General features: G+C 40.5%; 2 protein-coding genes across 14 annotated transcripts in view; one reads left to right on the forward strand and one right to left on the reverse strand.

Moving 5' to 3' along the window:
* Positions 1–1446: 1446 nt before the first annotated feature.
* Positions 1447–20312, forward strand: GPR68 (G protein-coupled receptor 68). 4 transcript variants are annotated; one of them, XM_065685724.1, is made up of 3 exons: positions 3526–3542; positions 10764–10792; positions 17601–20312. In XM_065685724.1, the coding sequence occupies exon 3, from the start codon at positions 17742–17744 to the stop codon at positions 18816–18818; it is 1077 nt and encodes a 358-aa protein (XP_065541796.1). In that variant the 5' UTR covers positions 3526–3542; positions 10764–10792; positions 17601–17741; the 3' UTR covers positions 18819–20312. The 4 variants fall into 4 exon arrangements, with proteins under 4 accessions (XP_065541797.1, XP_065541795.1, XP_065541798.1 ...); XM_065685725.1 differs by lacking the exons at positions 3526–3542; positions 10764–10792 and adding an exon at positions 1447–1529; XM_065685723.1 differs by lacking the exons at positions 3526–3542; positions 10764–10792 and adding an exon at positions 2331–2420.
* Positions 20313–20730: 418 nt separating this feature from the next.
* The window catches only part of DGLUCY (D-glutamate cyclase), a 52496-nt gene continuing 49759 nt past the window's right edge, over positions 20731–23467 (reverse strand). For all 10 annotated transcript variants that reach the window (XM_065685716.1, XM_065685715.1, XM_065685718.1 and 7 more), the window contains one exon: positions 20731–23311. In XM_065685716.1, the coding sequence (XP_065541788.1) occupies positions 23168–23311 (144 nt within the window). In that variant the 3' untranslated portion in view covers positions 20731–23167. The remainder of the gene's footprint in view (positions 23312–23467) is intronic.

Here is a 23467-nt window from a genome sequence, read left to right on the forward strand (position 1 = left end):
TTTGGTCAAGTACTGCCTTTTAAGCACACTCTGATATATGTATATCAGATATATCTGAGATATAGATAAATAGATAGGCGCATATATATGTATGCATGTGTATATATACATATATATGTAGTGTCTGATGACCAAGATGCTGGCTGTGCTTTCTGGCTGTTGTGGTTGCCTTTATCTGTCATCTCTCTAACACGTTTCTGAGCATGTTCACAGTTCAGCATGACAGAGAATTGCAACCAAGGTGGGAACCAAGAAAGTGATACTGCCTGTGATGTTATTGCTACCATTGTCTCTTATTTCCCTGGCTCCCAAAAGGGTAATCACTGTCTGTGGACCTACTCAGGACCTGTTCCCCATCTGCAGCCTGGACACTGCAGGAGGTGGAAAAGCTTTCCCTGCAGTTACCAATGGGACATGGATACCAAAGCAATCTCTGACCCTGGCAGGCTCTTGGGGAAGGCAAGTAATCCAATGTAATGCCCTGTTGCCGCTTATTGAAGAATAGTGCACATATTACTAAGGAAGTAACTGCACTTCATTTTCTTAGTGTAATTTTTTAGAAATCCTTTTTGTCTAATAAGAGTTGCAATATTTGAAGGATACACAACTGTGGATTAAAAGGCATTGGAACAAGTGTTTTATTTTGCTTCCTGAAAGATCCCAGTCTCTGTGATTTTCTTAATGTATGTGTTTCTCTATGTATTTATATATATAACTACTAAATAAATAATGTTACATAAGTGATAAATTGAAAAAAGAAAAAAAAGCCAAACCAACCAAAAAGTCCCACAAACAAAAAATCCAAAATGAAACAAAGAAAGGAGCATTCCAAGTAGGCCGGATCAATTTCATACCACCACTTCATATTCTTTAATGTTGTACAGACTGTCCAGCCTCTTGCTGCGCCCCCGGAAGCCTGTGCTTTGTCTGTTCAGCCAGGTATGCTGTCTGCATCTCTGACATTCTCTGAGCTGCATGTGAACCTGCAAAGGACAGTTCTGTGCTTTTTGCAGCCTTTTCTGGCCATGTTCAAGAATTTCTTATCTTTTCTCTAGCATCCTTCCTCAGAAAATCAGAGAGGTCCCTTAGCCCTGCAGATAATTTTTGGTCTCTGATCTCCCAGAGACTCTGGAGGAGGAATGGCTCTGCCATCTGGTAGCCTGTCATACCTGAAAAGCCTTTTGCCTTTGTTTGGAATAAGGAGTTACTTTTTATTCTGGTTCTGATGTTAGCCATGGGTTCTCCTGGAATATTTCCAAGATTTGCAAATGTCATTGTATCGTCTCCCCATCCCCATCTTCTGTTTTTTTCCCATTTTGTTTCTGTGCTTATGTCACTCTGCTTTCCACCAGGTTGGAAATGGAGAATGTGTCTAGGAGCACAAGACTCCTATTCCAAATTTACCACCTCTGTCCACCCTTGGAGCACTGTTGCCCCATTACAGTGAGCAGACAGGAACTCTCACAGATGCTGTACTGAGAATGCAGTCACTAGTTTCACTACAGCAGCGCAGCAGAGTACTACATAAGGTAGTTGTGTACCAGTTCATTTTTTCCAGCTTAAATGGTGTAAATTGTATCTAGAGCCTTTTTTTTTTTTTTTTTTGAGTATTACATATTGAGCTGAATGACAGACACTTTAATCCATAGCCCATGTGGTAGCTTTCACTTCTGTGGGAATAAAAGTAGTGGTGTTGGTTAGCAGGGGGTCAGCTTTTACATCTGCTACAGTCTTCCTGAATGACCTCAGACAAGCCCTTTGATCTGTGTATGCCTCAGTTTGTCTTGCTGTGTAGATGAGAGAGGAAGGAAACCCCGCCTTGCAGCCCTTGCTTTTGCACAGACAGAAAAGATGCTCCCTTGTGCAGAGATCAGCTTCTGCTGTGTTTAGACACAATGAAGGTCTGATCTCAGCAAGTCCTAGGAACAACTTACTGTAAATAATACCAATAACAAGACTGAGGCTCTGTGTACTTTGTAGTATGTCTGTGCAAGGCAACATCTGTGTGTGTTTAGATAAGCTGTAAGCAGCAGTATTTGGGCTTTGCACCAGCTGCTGTGATCGCAGCACAGTTATCTGCTGGTTCGTGTCTGTGATGGTAGGTGAGGGTGTGCACACTGCTCTGTGTGTGTTGCAGTCTCCGTATTTAGTGTCTGGTTTTGGCACTCTCATCTCTCATTTATGAATGAGTGAGGGAGGAGAGGGCTGGGCTGGGCTGGGCTGACTCCCTCGCAGTTGAACCATAAAGAGCACAGGAGCTGAAACACAATCTCCTCCTCCTCCTTCCCTGTGCTGTTTCACTGGCAGTCTTGCTCACAGCTGGGAGGAGGACAGCCTTACCAGCAGCCTGAGCAGGAGCTGGGAAGTTTTGTGCTCTTCGCACTGCAGGGAAAGCCTCTTTGCATAAACTCTGCTCACAGGTGAGTTTTATTTTTATCTTTTCATTCTTAAAAGGAAGTTGATTTTCCATCATTGAGCCAGATTATACAAGGTTATGACTCCTGGAAAAGGTGTAGGACAGATTTTTGGCTATGTTGTTAAAGCAAAACAAGAAGGCAGTCCAAGGACTCAACCCCAAAGCAATGTGTTCAAAAAATAAATAAATCACAACTTCGAAATTAATTTCCTTGGCAAGTTCTTCAAAAAAAACTTTCTTGACTTCCACTTAGGCGCAAGAGCTGAATGTTGATGTTGTATTGATGAAAGGGAACTGTTAAGATAAACCAAGAAACTGTTTCATGTTTGCAGCAGGGAACCAGAGCAATAGCCAGTAGGTAATTCCAGTAGTCATTTTCAGACAACTTAGTAAGACTGTATAAGTTGACATATTTTGAATGACTAATAAGTAATTAAATATTTCATTTCCCCTGAGAACACAAAAGTTATGCCTAACAGAAAATCACCAAACCACAAACCTTGGTGTGTGGGTGCTCTGTGTACACCTGTATAGATTTGTCTTTGTATCTCAAAAGTATGCATTACTGTATTTTTCAAAGAGTAAACCACATTCCTTGCTGTTCAGAACCTGACTTTGGAAACTTGAAATCTGAAGGCTTGTTTAATGAAATGAAACCCATTAGGTCAGAAATCATTATTTTTTTTATATAGGATTAAATGCCTTTGTCCATTATTGTAAGTTGCCTGTGTTATGAGTACATTTTTCTGTACAGTCTTTATAAAGAAACGAGAAAAGTAAATTATTGAGCCATCAGCTTCATGGGTGTGTGGGGAGGGGAGCTAAGAAATAGAGAATTTAGAAGACTATAACTGCTTTGTACTGTCCTTTTTCTATTCAGAACACATGCAGATATTAATAAAAAATTAAGGAAACTTAACAGTGAGGCAAGGAAAATAGTTACACGTGGGCTCATAAGACATGACACTGTCATTGTGAGCATTCCAGGACTTTCTGAGTAGTCTGTTAATCAGCTCCCTCTGTGGCTTTTTCCCCATTAGCATCCTGTGTTCGTACTGGCTCCCAAAGTGTATGGTGTCTGGCTACTTCTTCTTTCAAGCTTGCTTTAACCAAGAAGCCAGTCAAAGTGAGTCAGTCCTGTGTATTTAATATTCACTCTTCCATTCCTTTTCTGAGGAAACAAATCTTTTAACTGTCCTCACCCCTATCCTTCCTGCCTCCCCATATTCTTGCTAATATGTTGTTGTTCCCCCATATCAGGCTGCTTCTACACATGCAATTGTCTTTCCGTTTTGAGGGAAGAGGCAGAAGGTAGCTGTTTCACACTCTGTGCTATACAGCTGTAACTTAGATGATAACATGGAAGATAGTCCAAAGCTTTAGGAGTCTTTCCAGGGTCTGGGGAGTACACCGTGAGAAAATGTTAGGTTAATAGGATCAGACCAGTATGATGTTCTGTTATAGTGGGGGACAGCTGGGGGTATGACAATGTCTACATCACAGCTTTGTGATTTGAATATCACAGTTTTAAATGAATAAAGATGTGGTGTTTCCAATATCTCATTACAAAACCTCATGTCACCTGCTGTCTTGAGTGAGGTGTATTCATCTCACTTTGGGGCTGGCAGGTAAAAATTGACTCGATTTGTGCCAGGACCTGAGGAGTGTAAGCAATCCAAGACAGTGCAAAAAGAGAAGGGAGATGTGGGGAAAGAAAAGAGGAAAATGAGTCCCAGCTGAACTAGGTGTTATCATACTAGATGTCATTGAATAAGGTGAGCCTGGGTAATGGCTGGTTCCTGAAACATGAAACCAGAAACTTCTTACCTGTGGCTTAGCACAGTTTTGTGGGGCCAGATGTACAAAGGTGAGGGCATTCATGGAAGTTTTCCTCCCCTAACCAGCCCTGTGGATGCTGTCACTCAGATTAACCACCTGATGCTGCAACTGCAAGTTTTCTTGACATCCCATTGAACAATGCATGGAGAAGAAAATTTTTCCCTGCCAGTTTTTGTAGACCTGCCCTGAGGGTGTACATGTGTTGCCCTGGGACTTCACTCCCATTGACTATTCTTGTGTCAATGTGATGATAACTAAATAATAAGTTATTTCGCACTCACAAGGACATTTACACAACTTGCTGATTATTTTTAGGTAAAGAACTGCCGAAAGAGAACTCCAGACATGGCAGCCTTGTAAGACTGATTACCTTATAATTAGCTGAATGTCTCCTCTAATACATTTGTTTTTCCTATAAGCTTATTCTGAGTGGCTTTTAATGCTTGTTATGAATTATTCTGACAGCTGAAGCATTTGCAGAGCTGCTGACCCTGACAGCTGACAGCAATTGGTTTTTAAAAGACACAAAACAGCTTTAATGTTTAGAAGAAACTGGCCAATAATTGTGAGCAAAGGTATTAGTAATCAGCAGCAGCTAAGAACAGCATCGCAGTTTATTCTCCAAGGGATGCATCCACTCTAATTCCTTTTTCTCCACTAGAAACCATGCTCTGAATTCTGTTAATCTACTGGGTAGTGAAAGTAGAACTTTTTAGGCACTTCATCCAGAAGCTGTGGCTAGTCTGTCTGGGGAAAAAAAAAGGAGGGGGGGACACACGACAAAATAATAGGTTTAAAAAACTGTTAGAGGGAGATTGAGAAACAGGCTCACCTGAAAGTATACTCTGCCCCTTTCTAGGGAGCCCTCTTGCCAGAAATTGTTTCTGTGGCAACAACTTTGTTTCCAGCTGGGTTGTCTTGGATTTAGATCTGGGGTTGCTTAGGCTCAGATCTGTCACCATGCCAGAGGCAAATAGAAATGCAAAACTTATCTGGTCTACTGGTAATGGAGGAGGCACTCTGCTGCTGTTAGAAATGATGTCTGGTCATTCTTCTCTCAAAAATTGCTACAGACAGCTATTGCTGCTAGAATGAGCCTAGTCTCTCGTTTCTGAACATCATGCTCTATTCCATGAGCTTTCAAGCTTCCTTTCTCTCACGTTGTTTGCTATGGGCTGGCAGTAAAGACACATAGTTTTGAAGAGAGGTTAGGTAGCTAACAGAGGAAAGGGAGACCAAAACTGACTGTATTACAAAAGTAAATGCAATCAAACTGTCAAATTTAAGTCACTTTAATGACACCCGAATGAAATGCTAAAATGGGCAACATCAGTAGGTAAGAATGGAAATATTATTACAGAGATCTCCTGGTTTGGCTTTCTTATAATTCAATATTTTAGTAACAATTTCAATTTGATCATTTTATATCTGGAAACATAATTGTCTTCCATCTGCCAAAGGAAAGACAATTTTTACTCTGTAATGGATAATGATTTTGTATCTACACATGCATCTAATTAGAGGATGTATCTGGTTTATGCTCCATGTTTAAAAATTGATCAGACATACCTTTCAAAATAGCAATTGTCTTTTAATCTTGCAAGAAGCTTAAACAAAAGTTCTCTTCCTTATCGTGTCAGGACATTATTATTTGGAATTTGAACTTGTGTCCAAGTTTCAGGGGTGGTCTTACACCTTTACCCCAGAGCAGGACTGGAATTTCTGAACAGCTCTCAAATTTGGAATCCCACGTCTCCTGTATCAGCTTTTCCATTTCCTGCCTAGGAGTTCATTAGAACTCGCCCTGTAAAGAGCATTTGATTCTCTCCCCTTCTCTAGTCAGATGCGTGTTGGGAAGCATGAATGGTTTACAGTAAGGTTGTTGCTTTTGCTGAGTTGCTTCTCTGATACTCAATTTTCTTTAAAAGAAGACATATAAGAAGGGTCACTTGGTTTACAAGCATATGGATGATTAAGTTAGTGCATCCAGGCAGGATGCTGGGATTTGTCTTCCAGGTGAGCAGTAGCAAACCTGGTGGGCTCTGACACAGGGAAAGTGGACAGTCACTGCTCATGTGGATGGTGATGTCTTCCAAGGGGTGGGATGGAGAGGTGTTGGAAAGAACATTTAGGCTCTTATGCAGGACACTGAAGAACAGAAATTCAGGAGTGCTGTGCCTGAGGAAGATATCTTACACTATATGCAAGACCAGACAGAGGTATATAGGGAGGTAGTTTCAAAGGAAGAAAAAGGAGGAAGACAAATTCATATACAGCAGGAAACAAGGGCACTCAGAAGTGAAGGAAGGCCAGATTTTATTTAAATGTTAATGAAATCAAGACACTAATACTTAAAATCTTGTGAGTACTAAAAGGATTTTTTAATTTTATATTAAGGGAATTGAGGAAATAAAATTTCAGGAAATGAAAAAGTAAGCAAGCCTCCAGGTACAGGTGCCAGCACTTTGTTTAGGATGGTTTATCCAGTGGGGATTAGGTTGTTGGATTCCTGTACCCTCAAGTGAAAAAAACCAAAAAAACAAACAAAGGAAGGACCAAAGTTTTCTATCGTCATCTAGGGAGCAAGAACAACAACGAGGGAAAGAACACAGGAAGACCTTCTGCAAGGAGCACTGCTTCTACATAATTGTGTCAAGTCTGAGAAATAATGCTGGAGAGCATGCCTTACATGCGAGTATTGACTCAGGTCTACAGGAAACTTGGTTAATCTCCAAAAGGGAAACTGCAAAAAAGGAAGAAGTTTAGTAACAGCAGTAAAAAGGGATAGCTTAGAAGAGTTGAATCTCTACAGGCTAGATGGGGATTATTTGAAGACATGCACAAATATGTGTACACAAACACACACACACGCACACCCCCTACCCCCCCTTGCATACTGGATCCAAGGAATAAATACAGAAATACAGAACAGGAGCCAAACAGGCTCAACTGGTTCTGAAAGGAAATGAGCACAGCTAAGCAGCAGTGTGTGGAAGGGTGGATGGTGTGCTAGACTAGAAAGAATTGGATCTAGAACAGAAACATGTTTGAAATGAACAATGGGGATTAATGTAAGCCATAAACAAACATAGTACAAAAGCGCAAAAAGAACTATTCTAGTTTTAAATAGCGACAGTGCACAAGATGCTAGGTGCTTTAGTTTAAAGGTCTCCTATTTTTGATATATTTCATCTCTTTGATTAAAATAAATCCAAACAGAAGAAAAAGAATGAAGTCAAAGAAAAATGATGTGAGGAAGGGAAATACCTCCAAATATTTGAAACAGCTTTTCACTTTACCATGTCTTAAAACTTTTGCTGTACAAAATGAATCATATACTGAATCATATATTCAGAAAATAACATTTAAAAGAGATTAATTTATTGAATCATTGTTTGCTGCTGTGTGGAATAATGAAAATGTTAACATTCTCCTTGAACAGGAGATGTGCTCAATATCTTTAGACATGGCATTGTTTCAACCACATTTCAGTTAGCAAGCAAAATTTTTCTCTCAGCCTTTGTTATTTGTCAGATTTTGTTAATCAGATATTGGTTATTGATGTCCCAAGCTACTGCTTGTCAGCAGCACTGCAAAATCCTCTGAATGATTGCTAAAGGAGGAGAGGAGAAAAAATTGTATGGATGGATGTTTAGTTGCTTTCCAGACTACTTGTGGTTAATAAGATAGTTCTGTTTGGAGGCTGTGATGTGCTGGTACTTGGGTTTAATTATACCTTGTTCTCTCTAGAGGCAGTGGCATTATGAAAGATAATTTGGTCCTTGCTTTTGTCTCCAACTTCTTAGTTTTTGAACAAATGTTTTCCATTATAACTAGTGAGTGATGCTGGGGAAGCTTGACAGAAAGGCCTGCTTTGCATGTCATCAGCAACCTCTCCCCTTTCTGTGAGAGCACAGGGGTACAGATGCACATCAACTGTGTCTGTATAGTGCCATTAACATCTAGGTGAAGACAGAGGCTAACAGCTGGTTCGCTTTGCTCAGCCTTGGTGTGTGGATGCTGACCTGTACAGGATGCTGGCAGTGTGCTGTGGCCCACATGGTGTAAATGGGTGGCCCTGGCTTAGGTGCAGAGATGAATCTGTGGGGTGACTCTCACAGAGCCAGGACTTCTTTGGGCAGTTGCTCTGTGAAGCAAGAGCTGTATGGCAGTGCTAGAGTTAGAGGGGCATGCTAGCAAACCAAGGAAGGAAAAAAATCATCAAAATGCAATGCAGAGATGACCCAAACCTTAAATCACTGATTTTCTATGCGAGATATCTGGTATTGCCTGATGGAGCACAGTGTCAGAGCAAGCTGCAGCATCAGAAGAGGCAGTAATACAGAATTTGGGAAAATGAATCAGAAGAGTGATTTTTCCCCAAGGCTGTAGATGGTAAAATGAATCAGACTCATTTAGTTCAGAAGGGTAAAGTTCCTATTTCTCAATCCCAAGCTACAACACAGTTGTTCCAGTCCTTGTTCCTTACTGGTAATATCGCATGTTGATCATGGCTTGTGTAGCTTCTAATCAGCAAGATCTGCATAATCTTGGCTTTTCTTCCATTGCCATTTTAAATGAGGATCAGGGCACAGATTAGGGATAATAAACAGTTCTGTTGGCTATGGCTGATGGTTACTTACTTGCCTGCTGCTTGTGCAATAGAGACAGGACACTGCTTTGGCTTTCCTGTTGAGAGCTGTCAGGGAGAGGGAGGTTGGCTTGGCTGGGGTTTTAGTTGAGAGTAAAGGAAGAACTGGAGTTGTTATCTGAAAAACACAGGGATTTAAGATTTCTGTAGAAAGTGGTGTGCTGTGTTTTCCTCCACACACTGTCCTGTACTCAAGCAAATCATCTGCAAAGCCTCAGGGAGATGTTCCTTGTGGGTAGGAGCTAGTCACAATAATTAGTGGTAAAATATTTGCTGGGTCATGTCACCCACCTGGGTGATCTTTAACAGCAGGAAGGAGGGGGCAGATGAGGGTCATTTTTAAAAGCTGTGAGGCAGCTAAGGCATGACTAATTCCTATGATGTGATTCACCTCCCTGATATCACTTGACTGTTTGCCTGAAGTTACACATTGTATGAATTTTTTTTTACCATAAATAGGGATTTTCCAAAGTGTCGGCTCTTTTCAGCACCTCCTAGTGCTTAGCCAGTTGTTCAGACCTTGCATTTGGTAAAAAGGCCCTATTCCTAGATAAAGAATAAGTAGTACTCATATGTAGGACTGACTGTGCTTATCCTACCTGCCGCCTTTACTCTTCATGACAAGTTGTCCTTTATATGTGCAGGCCTTGTCTGAGAATTCCAAAGTCATAAAAACCTAAAATGAAATATTACAGCAGTAGAACATGGATGTTTTGTATTATTTTTTGTACATGTGAAGTCAGATAGGTTTCACTTGGATATATCTTTCATTCTTAGGAAAAAACTTGCAAAATTAAAAACATTTCATAAAAAAATATTGGAAAGTGATGATTTGTTTCAAAACAAAATTCCTCTGTGCAAATTATTTTACTTCATGCCAGATTTATACAGTTAGTTTCCATGCTATTGCATGTTGCTAGGGAAGACAAGTTGCGCCACGTCACCTGACGCACAATGGTGGAGGCCAGAATGGGGAAGGTCCTGAGATTTCCCCAAACATTTCTTTGCCTTCAAGGGACATCACCTGCACCATTCTAAAGTTTGCCAAACTCCAAGAGCTTCTGTGAGGGCAGCCCTACATCCCATGCACTGTCCATCTCAGCGCTTCAGTTGCCTTTGTTAGTGGAAAGATTTTCATGGCGTCTAACCCAACGTCTCTCATTTTTGCAGCAATTTTTAACTCCTTTAAAGGTTGTTGCTGTGTTTGCTCTCAAGCTGGTCTTCTTTATACTAAACAAGCCTGAGTCCCATGAAACCTTCAACTATCCCACCACTGTGGGCCAGACGGCATCTGAAGTTTTACTGTTTAGGTATTTAATGTACCTAGCTTACTTCAGACTTTGGAGAAATTTGGTGAGCAGAAATTAAGAAGTTGGGACAAATTCCCAGAATATCAAAGTTCAAGCAAAGGCTGCAGTTTACCCAATGCTGTGAATAATTGCATGTCTGTTACTGAAAATTGGACATCAGTGACTAATTTGTCTTTTGTTTATGTGGGTTCTGATAAAATGTTGCTGGCTTCCTTCTTTGACGAAAAGTTTATAAATGAAGTCATAGTAAAGTTATTTGTAATTTACAGAATACTTTCATGGTTTCCTCCCACTGAAAGAGATACAGAATAATAGTTATTGTACATATAAGTTCATGTTAGAAGTGTTCACTCACAAGTTAACAAACGCTGAATGGGTTTTGAGCGCCTCACAGCACAGTGTCCTACTCACTATCAACTTTTTTTAAGGAAACTCTTGTCCCTAAGGCAGTGCAATTTTGAATTTGTGAAGACAGAAATGGAGATTACATAGTTTGGTTCCCAAAATATTTGGACTTTTTCCTAATTTGCCTGTGTATCCCTTACAGTGCAAAAATTTTCAGAGACTTCACCAGTGGTGAGTAGAAAGAACACCTAATTTGTGCCCTTTCAGCACTGCATCCCACTGTAATTCTTTACTTCTCAGCAATAACAGAGTGAACCTAAGTGCATTGTTATTCAACTGCTGCATAACAATATTCCCCATTGCATACTGACAATCTGATTTTATCTTTTTTTTTTAATCTCTTTTTTTTTTTCCAAGGTTGGTAATTTTGCATTTGCCCTCAGTGGATTTTGTTTTGTTTTCAGATGAAGGCCATCTTAAATCCCATTAGTGTTACATACTCCTTCCCAAGTCAGTATCATTTCCTGATTTAGTAAGTGAATTTTCTATCCCATTCTGAATGGGATAAAAATTACAAAGTTGAGAATAGATGATAAATGCTGACTAGCATCCTGGAAAGGGCAGACTACTGCACACTAATCTCAGCCCATCATTCCAGATCAATAGTGATCTACAGGTGGCTGCTTTCTGAATGTGGTTGTTTAACATATCTGGCAGTACATAATGCCTTTACAAATAACATGAGAATGAACATTAGGTTGTGTCAAAAGTGTTCATAAAATCAAGGTGTATGACACTTCCTGCTTCCTCTGTAGCTGTTCAGCCACAAATCTCATCAAACTAGGAAATGAGATTGGTCTGACACTAGTTTCTTCTTGAATCATGTATCTGTTATTGCAGCAGCATCTCTAAAGCAGCCTCCCAAGCTGTTTGACTGCAGTGCTGCTGCCCTTGCTGCCTCTGTGTCTCCCCCCAGCTTTCATCAGCCCTGAAATGCAGCTGCTGACTCTATTCCTTCTCAAGTCCTGCCTTCCCTCATGCATCAATACCCCCAGTGCGTGCTGATTCTCTGTGAGAAGGAAATTATTAGGGCATCAGAGGAGCAGGAAGCTGTTGAGGAGGAGGCTGTCACATCTGAAATCAGGCTGAAGAGGCTATGAGGACAGGGATGGCACAGAGCTGCAGCAGGTAGTTCCTGTGAACTGAGGAACTGACATGATGGGATGATATTTGAGTGTGGTGATAGACACACTCAAATATTTGAGTATAGGGCTAGATTGTCCATCAGCAGGGAGGGAAAGCAACAGGTTCATGGATTAATCAAGCAAGATAAAACCAGATTCCACTGCTGTCCTTTATTGTTTCCGAGTCCCCTTTGCTTTCTCCTTACAGCAGAAAAGCGGCAGGGTGATCAGCAGCCTGGCAAGTCTGCATGATGCAGGTAAAATAGGGCTCATCCATGCCTGTGCTGGTCCTCCTACAGAAAGCAAGTAGGACTAAGGCCAGAGCTTCTCCCCTCATTCCAAGGTAGGATGAGAAGTAGGTGCAATTGCTAACCACAGCCCAACTTAATCTTCTTGCGAAGTATAGCAGGATTCACTTGAGGTGAGTTTCCACAGCGGTGAGTCACTTCTGTAAATACATGGATATGTATATGTTGGTTGTCTAATGACTTGTTCTGGTTGAAGCTAGGTTGAATGCTTTGTAATTCTCCAATTACTCTTTTTCACAGAAAGTTATGTCTGTTTTACTGCAATCCACAGTAATTTCTGCAACATCATCAGCAATAATTCACAAATTGGCTTAGCTAATTCCCTAGACTTTCACAATATCTGTTAGCCTTTGCTTATCTCTTTATTCTATGCCCCCATCCTTACTGTTAAAAACAATTTTGCTAGATGCCTAGTCACAATTTTGTTTCTAAAGACTGGAATAAAAATTAACATTAAGTATTTCAGCTATGTTTAGATCTATAATTCATACTTGTGCCTCATTGTATTTATCTTTACTTTTCTTGTGTGTTAGTAGAGACATCCTACATTGTCTTTTATGGTTCTTTCTACTTCTTCAAGTTCAACCCCACAGCAATGAAGTAGGGACACTTTCCACTAGATCAGGTTGCTCAGAACCCTGTCCAACTTGACCTTGAATGTTTCTAGGGATGGGGCATCTACCAGCTCTCTGGGCCACCTGTTCTTATATCTAGTCTGAATCTACCCTCGTTTAGTTTAAAACCATCACCCTTTGTCCTGTTCCTACAGGCACTATTAATAAGCCTGTCCCCATCTTTCTTATAGGCCCCCTTTAAGTACTGAAAGACTGCAATGAGGTGTCCCCAGAGCCTTCTCTTCTCCAGGCTGAACACTGAAAGTTTGTTCATAGGAAGAAACTTTCTACTTCAGCCTTACTTCCTAGGAGGGGTGCTCCAGCCCTCTGACCTTTTTTGTGGCCTTCCACTGGGCCTGCTACAACAGATCCATCTTTTACACCATAGTTCTTCCAATTGAATCTAAATATTATTGTGCCGTTTCCTCATACTCATTCGCACACTCTGATTTCCACTTTCTTCTACCTTCCCCTCCCCCCCCCCCAAATTTGCCCTTAGCCAGTCTCTGCCCATTTTATATTGTTTGACCAGTTCCTAGTTTTTTCTGCTGGTCACCACTTCTCACCCTCTTTACCTGCCCTTATTCTTCCAGGCTTTGTGAACTAGGATCAAACCAAGCTGACAAACCCTCAAGTGTTGGGTGGAAGCTTAGTGTGGGTATTTAAGGGCTGGTATTTGTGTAGGTAATGATCTGAGCCAAATCCTAAGCTGAAACAACCTCAGTTGGTTCCAAGATATGCAGCACAGTTCAGTTCCTGCTATGACAGTGACTCAGGGCTGTCTGTGGTGTATGACAGCTGCAGGGACAGATTAAACCGTGAGAGAGCTACTGTCACATAAAGGCACACGACAATGTTATGCTCTCTGTTCATTGAAATGGGTGCTTTGAGGATGAGACAAGCTATGTGCACAACTTTTGCAAATTCCTACAAGGAAGCCCTTTGGCATAGTCCTGTTTTTCTCTGAGAAAAATATGTAGGTCTAACTGCAGACAGATTTCTTATGAGGGAAATCGTAGCGATGTTCCCTAAAACTGAAGAAACCCACCGAGGGTCCATGCTAATACGTGGTCTGAGCTGAAGAGCTGCTGCTAAAAGTGGCTCTGAGCTGTTTTCTGTGCTGCCACCAGCAGACAGGGCTTAATGTGTGAGCTGCTCCGTGGTGCAGGGGGGAGTCATGTTTTTGTCAACAGTTAAAGTACAAAAGAGTTGAGAAAGAAAAGAACCTGTTGTTGAACTAATTGAGTAATGAAAGTTGGCTTGTTGAAACCAAGTGAGGCATTCTGAAGAGCAGGGATCCTTGGCTCTATTTTTAATTCAGGAACAAGAAAATTGTTTGGAGCTTATGTAGATGGTGAGAGTCTTTTAATTTGCTTACAAGACTTGAGCTTAGATGGTGTCAACTGAAAGATGTAGGCATATATGAGAGAGAAATACTGCCTGGAAATGTCTGCAGCCCCATGATGCTGAAGGTGTTACATAAACTATGCTCTAAAAAAAAAATCACACAGCTGCATTATTTTCATATTAAAGCTAAAAGGAATGCCTCTGTGTGTGTTCCTGTTCATAAATGCTTTCAGCTTTATGAGTATCTGCACCACAGATGTTTTTCATACAGCAGCTTTTTTCCTCCTTCTCCTTCCCCTATCCAGAGGAGGTCAGTAAGTAATGAGGGAGATATTCATCTTTTCTCTGCCATACCTTGCATCACCTTTCCTTCTTGTTCCACTTTTCCAGAGAGCCTGTCAGGTATTGTGTGTTATGGTCTTAATGGCAGGGTGGGTTCTTCCACACCCATCTGTTTAGCACTGCCATTGTAGTACTTTGATACCAGGTTTTTTCATATCATTCAGTTTCACTCCCTTGCCTGGTGCAGGGCTATGCTTCACATTCTTGGTGCTGGGGAAAGGTGAACTGCCTTTGTATCTCCCATTTGGCTACAGAGCCTGTCCCTAGCCAGGCATAAGGGGTCAGAGGTCACAAAGGTGTCCTAGACCCCATGTACAGAGGAGACTGAAAGAAGGGAAGGATTTCCTGGCTCACTGCTGCTGCTGACCAAAAGAGCAGTACAAGACAGCTGTTGCACAAGCAAGAATCTGGACCTTAGTATTTCCATTCTCGTCTTTGAAACTGGGGAGAGCTTGTTAGTACAAGGCAAATTGATCTTTAACAGCCAACCTTTTCTTCCTGCCCCCTGAAGCAGCCCATTCCAGCACTTCCTCCTGGAGCACAAAATGATGCTGTAATCATAAGTTTATATAATATTAGCATAATGGCATATCAATGAGACTTTGCTGTCTCCTTCCCATTCGGCATTTTGGCAAGACTTTTAAGCTAATCAGAAAATATTTTTATGGCCTTGTTCTCCATGATATTAACATAATTTAATAAAAACATTTTGAGTTTTTAGAGGAAAAAGATAATTGTCAAAAAACTGTGCAACTGTAGACTACATCTGCTTTTTCTCATCCTGTGATCCACAGTGACTCACTGGGTTACACTGAACAGAACTCGCAGCTGCTGGACTATGCTAGACCTATAAAGACAGTTCTGACTTTTCAAAATTGTTGACAGCTTTTGAATTATTAGTTGACCTCATCAACAGGAACTGGACACTGACTGGATACTTCTAGTTGGGAAATTAGCTGATAGATCCCATATGTTTAGGCATTTTAGACTACAAGTAGGTGTGCTAATCATCCTGTGCAGGCAAAATCTTACATGTGAAAGTTGCCAAATTATTATACAGAAATGAAGTGGTATCAAATGCAAACACAAATACAATTGTGCTTGGCCAGGAGCTCTGAGTGGAAAAGGCAGGATGGGATAAGTAGGTTACCAAACCTGCTTCAGCAAAGATTCTATGCTCTGTTCTTGTAGAAAAGGAGCCAGGTCTCCTGGAGACAGAAGAGCTCCATGGTGGTTAGGAAGCTATTTAGAAACTGGGAAATTTGTACATCAGTGATCAATTTCTGTTCTACACATCTGAGCTGATAACGTTGTTGTTTCATGGGAAGGTTATGGAAATCTCTTGGAGAAAACTGAACCATGAGTATCTATGAATGGGTCCCTTAAGCAGCCCTTCTCCTGCTATGCTTGATTATCTAGTTGCTGTGCCATCCGCAGCGGAGAGGTGTCTCTTAACCCCCAAAGGAGCTGTGTGAGATTGAGAGGAGGAGAACAGAGCTTGCGCTGTCCTAGACTTGGCTGGTCTTTCATACAAGTTGCATTGGACAATGAAGTCAGAAGTTTTCAGAGAAATGAGCTTGTATTGGCCTGTTGTTTCAAGACTGGAGGCAACTGAGATCCCCAAGAATACTTCCACCAAACCCAGGGCCAGTGTTCTGTCTGTCAGTAAGAAAATAAAGATAAGCAAACGAATGAAAACAACATTCTAATTCTTAAATATTTACATGTGTCCTTAAGTTTGCTGTGATTTCTGTGGGACTGTGCTGCACTGGTTGAAGAAACCAGAAACACTGAAACTCTTTGCAGGTTTGGTCACGTATTTCAGCTGGGCAATTCTTTACTAACCTAAACAAAGTGATTTTATTCTCAATTTCTACATGACTAGAGCCCACTACTGCTTAAAAAAACATTTATTAGAGAAAAAAAAAAAAAAGGACATCAACATCCTCAAATGATGCAGCTGACATTAATTTTACTGCGGTGTGGTCATGTTTTTATAAGGGTTGCCTTGGAAAAAATGCCATGTTCCTAGACAGAACAGAAAATTATGACAACAATGTAAATTAGGATGGTAAACCAGAAAAAGGAACAAGGCTTTCTACCTTATCTTTGTCCTGGATAGAGTTGTCTCCTTTTGAAGCCATGTTAACTGAAGCTATAGGAAGAGTACACAAATTGTTAGCCTTACAAAAGTATACATCACAACTGCGCATTTTCTGGGAAGAGTCTTGCTGTTCTGCATCATCAGGTAAAACACATCCCTTTCAGGCTGGACACAGTTTGCCTCGCTGTTTACCAGTTCTGAGCATTTGCGCCAATGTGAATGTATCGTATGAGGTGATAAAATGCTGAATGTGATACTTTGTTTAGTCTAGGTTTTAATCACTGTGAGCTGGCTCAAGGCTGAACACTTGTCCTAGATGACTTCAGTGTTAATCCATTGTCAGCGGTGGGTTTTGTGTCTTAAATAGTAATAGTATAATACGGGAATGGTTTGTATGGGTATGAGCTTGGATTAAAGAAGATTCTCCAGGTGAAAACAATTACATTCATATTCAATGAAGATGAAAAGGAAAGAGACAGCTATATAAGTCGTAGCAGTAAATGACAGTTGATGGCAAATAAGGAATCTGTACTAGCATATCCTGTAGGACTGAGACCATGGGGGTAATTTGTGCCAGATTTTCACAGGGTCCATTTGGGAGAGAATGACAGCTTGCTTTCAGGATTGTGCTTCTATGTAACTGTAAGAGAAACTGCTAAAAATTCCTTTTTTATTTTTTTTTTCATCCTGATGAGTTCAACTGCCTATTCCATGGTATCTAAAAGGAAATTTAAGAAACAGAAATTAAAAATCAACCGTTTTGTGCGCCCTGCATCTTCTGAGGAAGTCTGAGTTGAGTGCTGGTTCACCAGGGACATTTTTTCCATCATGGACAAATCAAATTACTGGTTTTGTGCTTCATCTGCAAAGCAGATGATATTTCTTCACCTTTTAGACACTTGCAAAGCTAAAACAACAAATGTTTGTTGTTTGCTTTGGGATTCTTGAACACACAATTTTCTGATACTTTTCTGGTAAGAACTAAGACTTACTCATATGAATCATGACTTCCAGACAGGCTTTATCTTCTATCAAAGACTATAAGAAATGTAAGGCTAGGAAAATGCAGCTTACTGAAAACCGTACTATATATTTGACAATTGTATCCTCTCTGAAGATTTTCATGTGTTCTGCCTTCAGGTTATGAACATCCTGCAGCAAGACACTACTTCAGCCTAAAGGTCTGTGGAAGAAGTACGTGACGTATGAAACCGGATGAAATTAAATTTTACGTCTATTCACTCAGGATCCTGATGAGTGATCCACAGGAAGAGGTAGAAGATGGTGAATTTCACAGAAAATGCAACTGAGAAGTGCACTATTAATCATGATATCCACCAGATGTTGTCCCCTGTGGTGTACATATTTGTATTTATAGTAGGCTTGCCAGCTAACTGCCTGTCACTGTACTATGGGTATTTACAGATCAAGGCTAAAAATGAATTGGGTATCTACCTTTGCAATTTAACCATCGCAGACCTGCTCTACATATTTTCTTTGCCTTTTTGGCTTCAGTATGTTTTACAGCATGACAATTGGACCTATGATGAGCTGCTGTGCAAGATTTGTGGCATCATCTTGTATGAGAATATCTATATCAGCGTGGGCTTCCTCTGCTGCATCTCCATTGACCGCTATCTCGCAGTAGTGCACCCTTTTCAGTTTCAGCAGTTTCGGACAATGAAGGCTGCGGTGATTGTGAGCATCATTATCTGGACCAAGGAAATCATGACATGCTGCTTTGTCTTTACACATGGGGAGGTCAGTATGGATGCTGATAGCCATGTGGTGTGCTTTGAGCATTACCCCATCAAAGAATGGGAGCATAATGTCAATTACTACCGCTTCTCTGCTGGCTTCCTTTTCCCCTTCTTCCTGCTGGCCTTCTCTTACTGTGGGATTTTACGAGTTGTCCACAAGAGTCCCGGAACTCAAAAGAAAAAGAAAATCCAAATTAAACGCCTGGTTTCAAGCACTGTTTTCATTTTTTTAGTTTGCTTTGGACCATACCACATCCTCCTTGTGGTTCGAAGCTTGCTGGAGAACAGCTGCTCATTTGCTGAAAAAATATTCAATATTTACCATGTTTCCCTCCTGTTGACTACTTTTAACTGTGTTGCTGATCCAGTATTGTACTGTTTTTCCAGTGAAAGCACTTACCAGAACTTTGCCAAGATGCGAGACTCTTGTTTAACATGTTTAGGGTATCTGAGGCCTGAGGCAAAGGAATCCTATCCACTGAACACTTCAGAACCTCCCAACAGGCCACAGCATGAGCGACAACCAGGGTTATTACAAATATCATCTGATGGTGCTGAAATCAAGGACTCCCCCGCAACTAACATGGGCGGCCTATAGCAGTCATCAAAAAAGAGCATTAATCTAAAATTTGCAGCTATGGCCACTTGAGTGTATCCATCTGAGTCATTCATGTACTACAGTGTTACCTCCCAGAGGCTCATTAGAAATGCAGTACAGTGAGGTTGTTTCTGGATGTGCCTGGGCCTTGGCAATAGTGAGGAAAGCACACACTGGGTCAGTTCAGTTCCAATCATGTTTTTGTTGTCCTTGTGGCGCCACTCAAAAACTGTTGTCCTGATGGACTGGAATAAGCTAGTACTCATGGTATGTGGTCCTGTTGAATTTGTCTTTGCTTTCTGTTTGCCCCTGTAGCATCTAGACAAAATAATTCTCTATAAGCTGTCATTGTATGTTGAAAAGGCTGGAGACAGAACAAATTAAATGTCACCATATGTACCTTTAAAAAGAAAAAAGTATTTCTATAACTCCGAAATAACTTCTCCTTCAGCTGGTTGTCAGGCCTGCAAAGACTGTGCCAGAAGCAGTCTCCTAAACTCGCCAGTCCAATAATATGAGATGCTCTGGGAGAAGTTGCCCCGCATCTGTTGAGTCCTTCAGTCTGTTGGTTGACTATTGAATCCCAGACTGTTGAACCTCATCATAAGGCTCCTATTGACTTCCAAAGTACGAGAACTCTTGGCTCTAAGGGGGATAAATAATTTGATCTGTTCTCTGGGAGGTTGTTAGTATGTGAGGTGCTTTGAACTGATGTACGTTTCTGAGTCACTGTGTTCAAAGACAAATTTAGTTACATCTGAATTCTGCTACACCTAGTTAAGGTTTGATTGTGTCCTTTGCAATTTGTGTGTCTTGTGCAGCATAGACCATGCAGGCAATTACATAAAAATACAGATCTTGGGGAAAAAACTGGTAAACGGATTCTGCTCCCACAGATACTATAGCTTGTGGTTTGGTAATTGTTCAATAAATGCAATATCAGAAATATGATGTATGAATGATCCGTGTTTCCTGGTTTAGACAGAAACAAAATACAGGAATGAGCAGAGATAATGGCAATTGGTGCGTGTTGTGGTCTATAGCAGTGTTTCTACCACCATCTCCTCTTCAGTTTGTTTGGGGTTTTTTTCCTGTATTATGCTAATGAATCCTGTATGATACTTCTGCTCATCATACCTTCTTGTATCTGTAGCTGTTACACCATGAATATTGCCTTGTCCTTTCATGTCACTGGTTTCAAACCTTTCTTGAAAGACTTCTGTCTCTGGAGCCTGGAGCTGATAACTTCCAGCAGGACGATCAGGTTTGGGTTGTTGGGTTTTGTTTGTTAAATGTCAAAAGATTCTCTAGGCAGCCAATCTATTGCTGGTGTCTCAAGTACTTCATTATAAAACAGCCCTGCTTGTCATCAGTTTCTAAAAGGAATATATTCTAATGGTTGTCTGGAAACCACCTTGAGAGTGTTGAGAGTGCAATATTAGAAGTACTTAGGGGATGTGTTTAATAAAGAATGCTTTTATTATTTTCTTCCTATATTTGTTCACACTGTGTTTGAAATAGCTGTCTCGTGTCTTTGGCTCACATTTTCTGTTTGTGTGACTGCAAACCTTTTCCTCCCTCCTCTTGCAGAAAGGGTTCATGTCTCCAGTCCCAGGAGGGGATTAGGTTTGCTTAGGTTAACATTTGATTTGTTTAATTATTTTACATTTCTTTATACTCAGACCCCTCACCAAGCTGGATTAATGACCTTATACATTCATGTTTTTTCTTTTGACCACTAGTTCTGTTTAGCTTTACTTTCTTCTAATCTTTGCTCTAATTTCCTGCATGTACCAATGGGGTGGCAAGGCTGGGGCTCCCAACCACCCTGGTGCTGTGCCACTGTGCTGTTAAGCACTGAGCCAACCGCTTGGACTCCCATGACCTTGCAGGCTGTGAGACACACACGTGGTTTGTTCTAGGATGAAATATTTATTGTCCTGTTTACGCCTTACTTCTTTACAGCTACCCATGTTGTTTAAATTAGACAGTTGGAATGCAGAGCATGCCATAGTACACGAAATTGTCATCTGAGGGATTAAGGCTTATTTGAGTTGGTTCTTTGATGTGGTCAGCTTTTGGTCAGCTGCAGCAGCTTAAAATCAGATGGAAACTTGTGTAACAGTCCAATATTCTTCTTCAGTTCTCAATGTTTAACCTGCTGACACACAAGAAGAGTTGTTTTGGTTTTGTTTTCTTATTTTTATGAAGGCAATATTTTCTCTTTTTTTTCTGTACTGTAACTGTTAGCCTTAGGCTGCAGAGCTGGAGGGAAAAAGGTAATTCTCACTCAGAGCCTTTCTTTTCATTGCAGCCAGACATAATCAATCAAGGGTCCTACTATGGTTGCTTGAGTTATGCTACACATTGCAATTGGATTAAACACGGCACTTGGGACTGCAGATGAGACAGGATTTTTAAAACCTGCATTATAGAAAAAGTAATATAAATTATTACATTTTATATTTTCTATTAATAAAATCTGATTGCTAAAACTTGTATTTGAGGGAAAGAAAGAGAAAAATGTTTTTTGACAAAAGTTAGTGTTCAGAAAGAATAAGATACATTGCACCTGTTAGTGTAACATGTAAGTAAGCTTATAGCACACAGAAGAATATCGGCTGCATCTTTTCCCAGTCAGACATTTTCAAATGATGCCAATTTCATTCTGTGGGTTCTGTGCAGCAGTGGATATATGCCATCCTGGGAGTTACTGCCTTTGGCAAGAAGCTCAAGTATTCATATGAAATATTTTACTTAATAGTTATAGTTTGGAGATTTCTAGAAGAACTGTTTTTTAATTGTGAAGCTTCAAAGATAGTTTTACTGCAACTTCCTACAAGAAGGCTTTCAGTAAAATGAATCTAAAAAAAGATGACCAATATATAAAATAAACTTTGGGAGTTTTGGTGCATCTGAATGTCTAGCAGCAAGTCTGGCATTAAGACTTCTTTATCTCATACACGTTCAACTGTTCTAAGTCTTTAAAGGCTGTGTATACTGAAGGACTTGACTTAGAAGATTAATGTTCAAAGTGTGCTAGTGTTTGTGGTACAAACTGATCTTTCTCATTCTCAAAAAGTTATGTGTGCCTTACGTAAGAGAAGAAAACTAAAACTAACCTGCTGGAAAGAAATAGATAAAAGGTGTTGTTCGCTGCTGGAAGTCCACTGTCCTTTGGAAAAGGCAGTGGCTAAATTCAACTGCCATTCTCACTCTGGTAAAGCACAATGGCTTGATGCTTGCCTTTTGTACAATTACAATCATTTTGTGTTGCTAAAGCATAGGTGCCTGAGAGGTGCAGTGTCAAATATACCCTGTTCTCCCTGCTGCGAGGGCTGACGACTAGCAAAACTTCAGCCCTGGCCCTCATGTGGAGTTAAAGTAAAATCACAGCTTTAAATGACAGGAATCAGGCACAATCCACAATCAGTTGTCATGTACTGGTTCAGCGTTACTAGGCCTCTGAGTTCCGCTTCACTCATTCTTGTCAGGAGCTGAATTTCTATAACTGGAATTCATGTAAATGTTCATTTACATAATTCTATTTAGTATTGAATGCATTTTTTAAAATTTCTAATGATGCTTTAATTTCTAAGCATTATTTTTTAATCACTATGTATTTAATTCATTTATTCTTAACGATAGGATACCCTGAAATGTCTACAACCTTTTGCTATTACCTAGAAAAGGACAAAATATACAAATGGCAAACTACTAACAGGAAGGAGGCAAATGGCACAGCTTACCATTTATACAGAAGCCCTGCAAGGCTGGCCTTACTGTTCTTATTTCAGGTAAAGCTTCCCTTGCCTCCTCACACTACCACAAACTATCCAACACCATAAGAAGACGATGTTAGAGGGGCTACAGGGAGTGTGCAAGGGAGCTGTATTTAACTTCTATTACTGTAACATTTTCTGGGGTTTTGTTTTTGGTTTGCACCTTCCCTCTCCACTGCAGCTGGTTTCCCCACCACAAGGTATTTTTAAATCCAAGCTGCTGCAAGAGTTACTTCCTGTTGCAGTTGCAAGGTTAGTAAAACAGGAACAGCAATGCAATAATATTTCATTTTAATGAGAAGCTTTCTTGGTAGAAACCAGGTCACCTCTTAGTTTATACTAAGATTTAATATCAATTCTCCATTATAAAATTACAGAAAAGAAAGGTAGACCAAATCATCATGATGATTCACAGAGATGTTGTAAGGGTAGCAGCGAAAGGTTGTGTGCAGCCAAGACACCAGAGATGAGAATTCATCTTTTCATGATCTTGTACACCCTGTGAAAGCCTAGGGAAGAAGGCAAGAACATGGGAGCAGCTCTTGACACAGAAATCATTCGGGGCAGTCACTGCTGTGCTGTTTCTCGGAGCTTTTCAATCATAAGCGAATGGGTATTGTAGAAGGGCAGCCCATCCACTTCCATTTCTAGACTGGCAGTTTTTCCGCTGCGGACTCCGTGCTGCACAAGTGTTTTCAGAAGTTTTTCCTCCTTATAAGCCAAATAAATAGAATAGAATAGAATTAAAATCCTGAATCAAACAAGAGCATTCATCAAGACTTTTATTTTAATTCTGAGCATATCCTCCAGATTTGTTTTGACAGCAATTTGCTAGCACCTTTTTTTCCTTGCCCCAAAGAGTATGTA

Source organism: Lathamus discolor, chromosome 6, assembly GCF_037157495.1.
Source record: "Lathamus discolor isolate bLatDis1 chromosome 6, bLatDis1.hap1, whole genome shotgun sequence".
Taxonomy (NCBI): domain Eukaryota; kingdom Metazoa; phylum Chordata; class Aves; order Psittaciformes; family Psittacidae; genus Lathamus; species Lathamus discolor.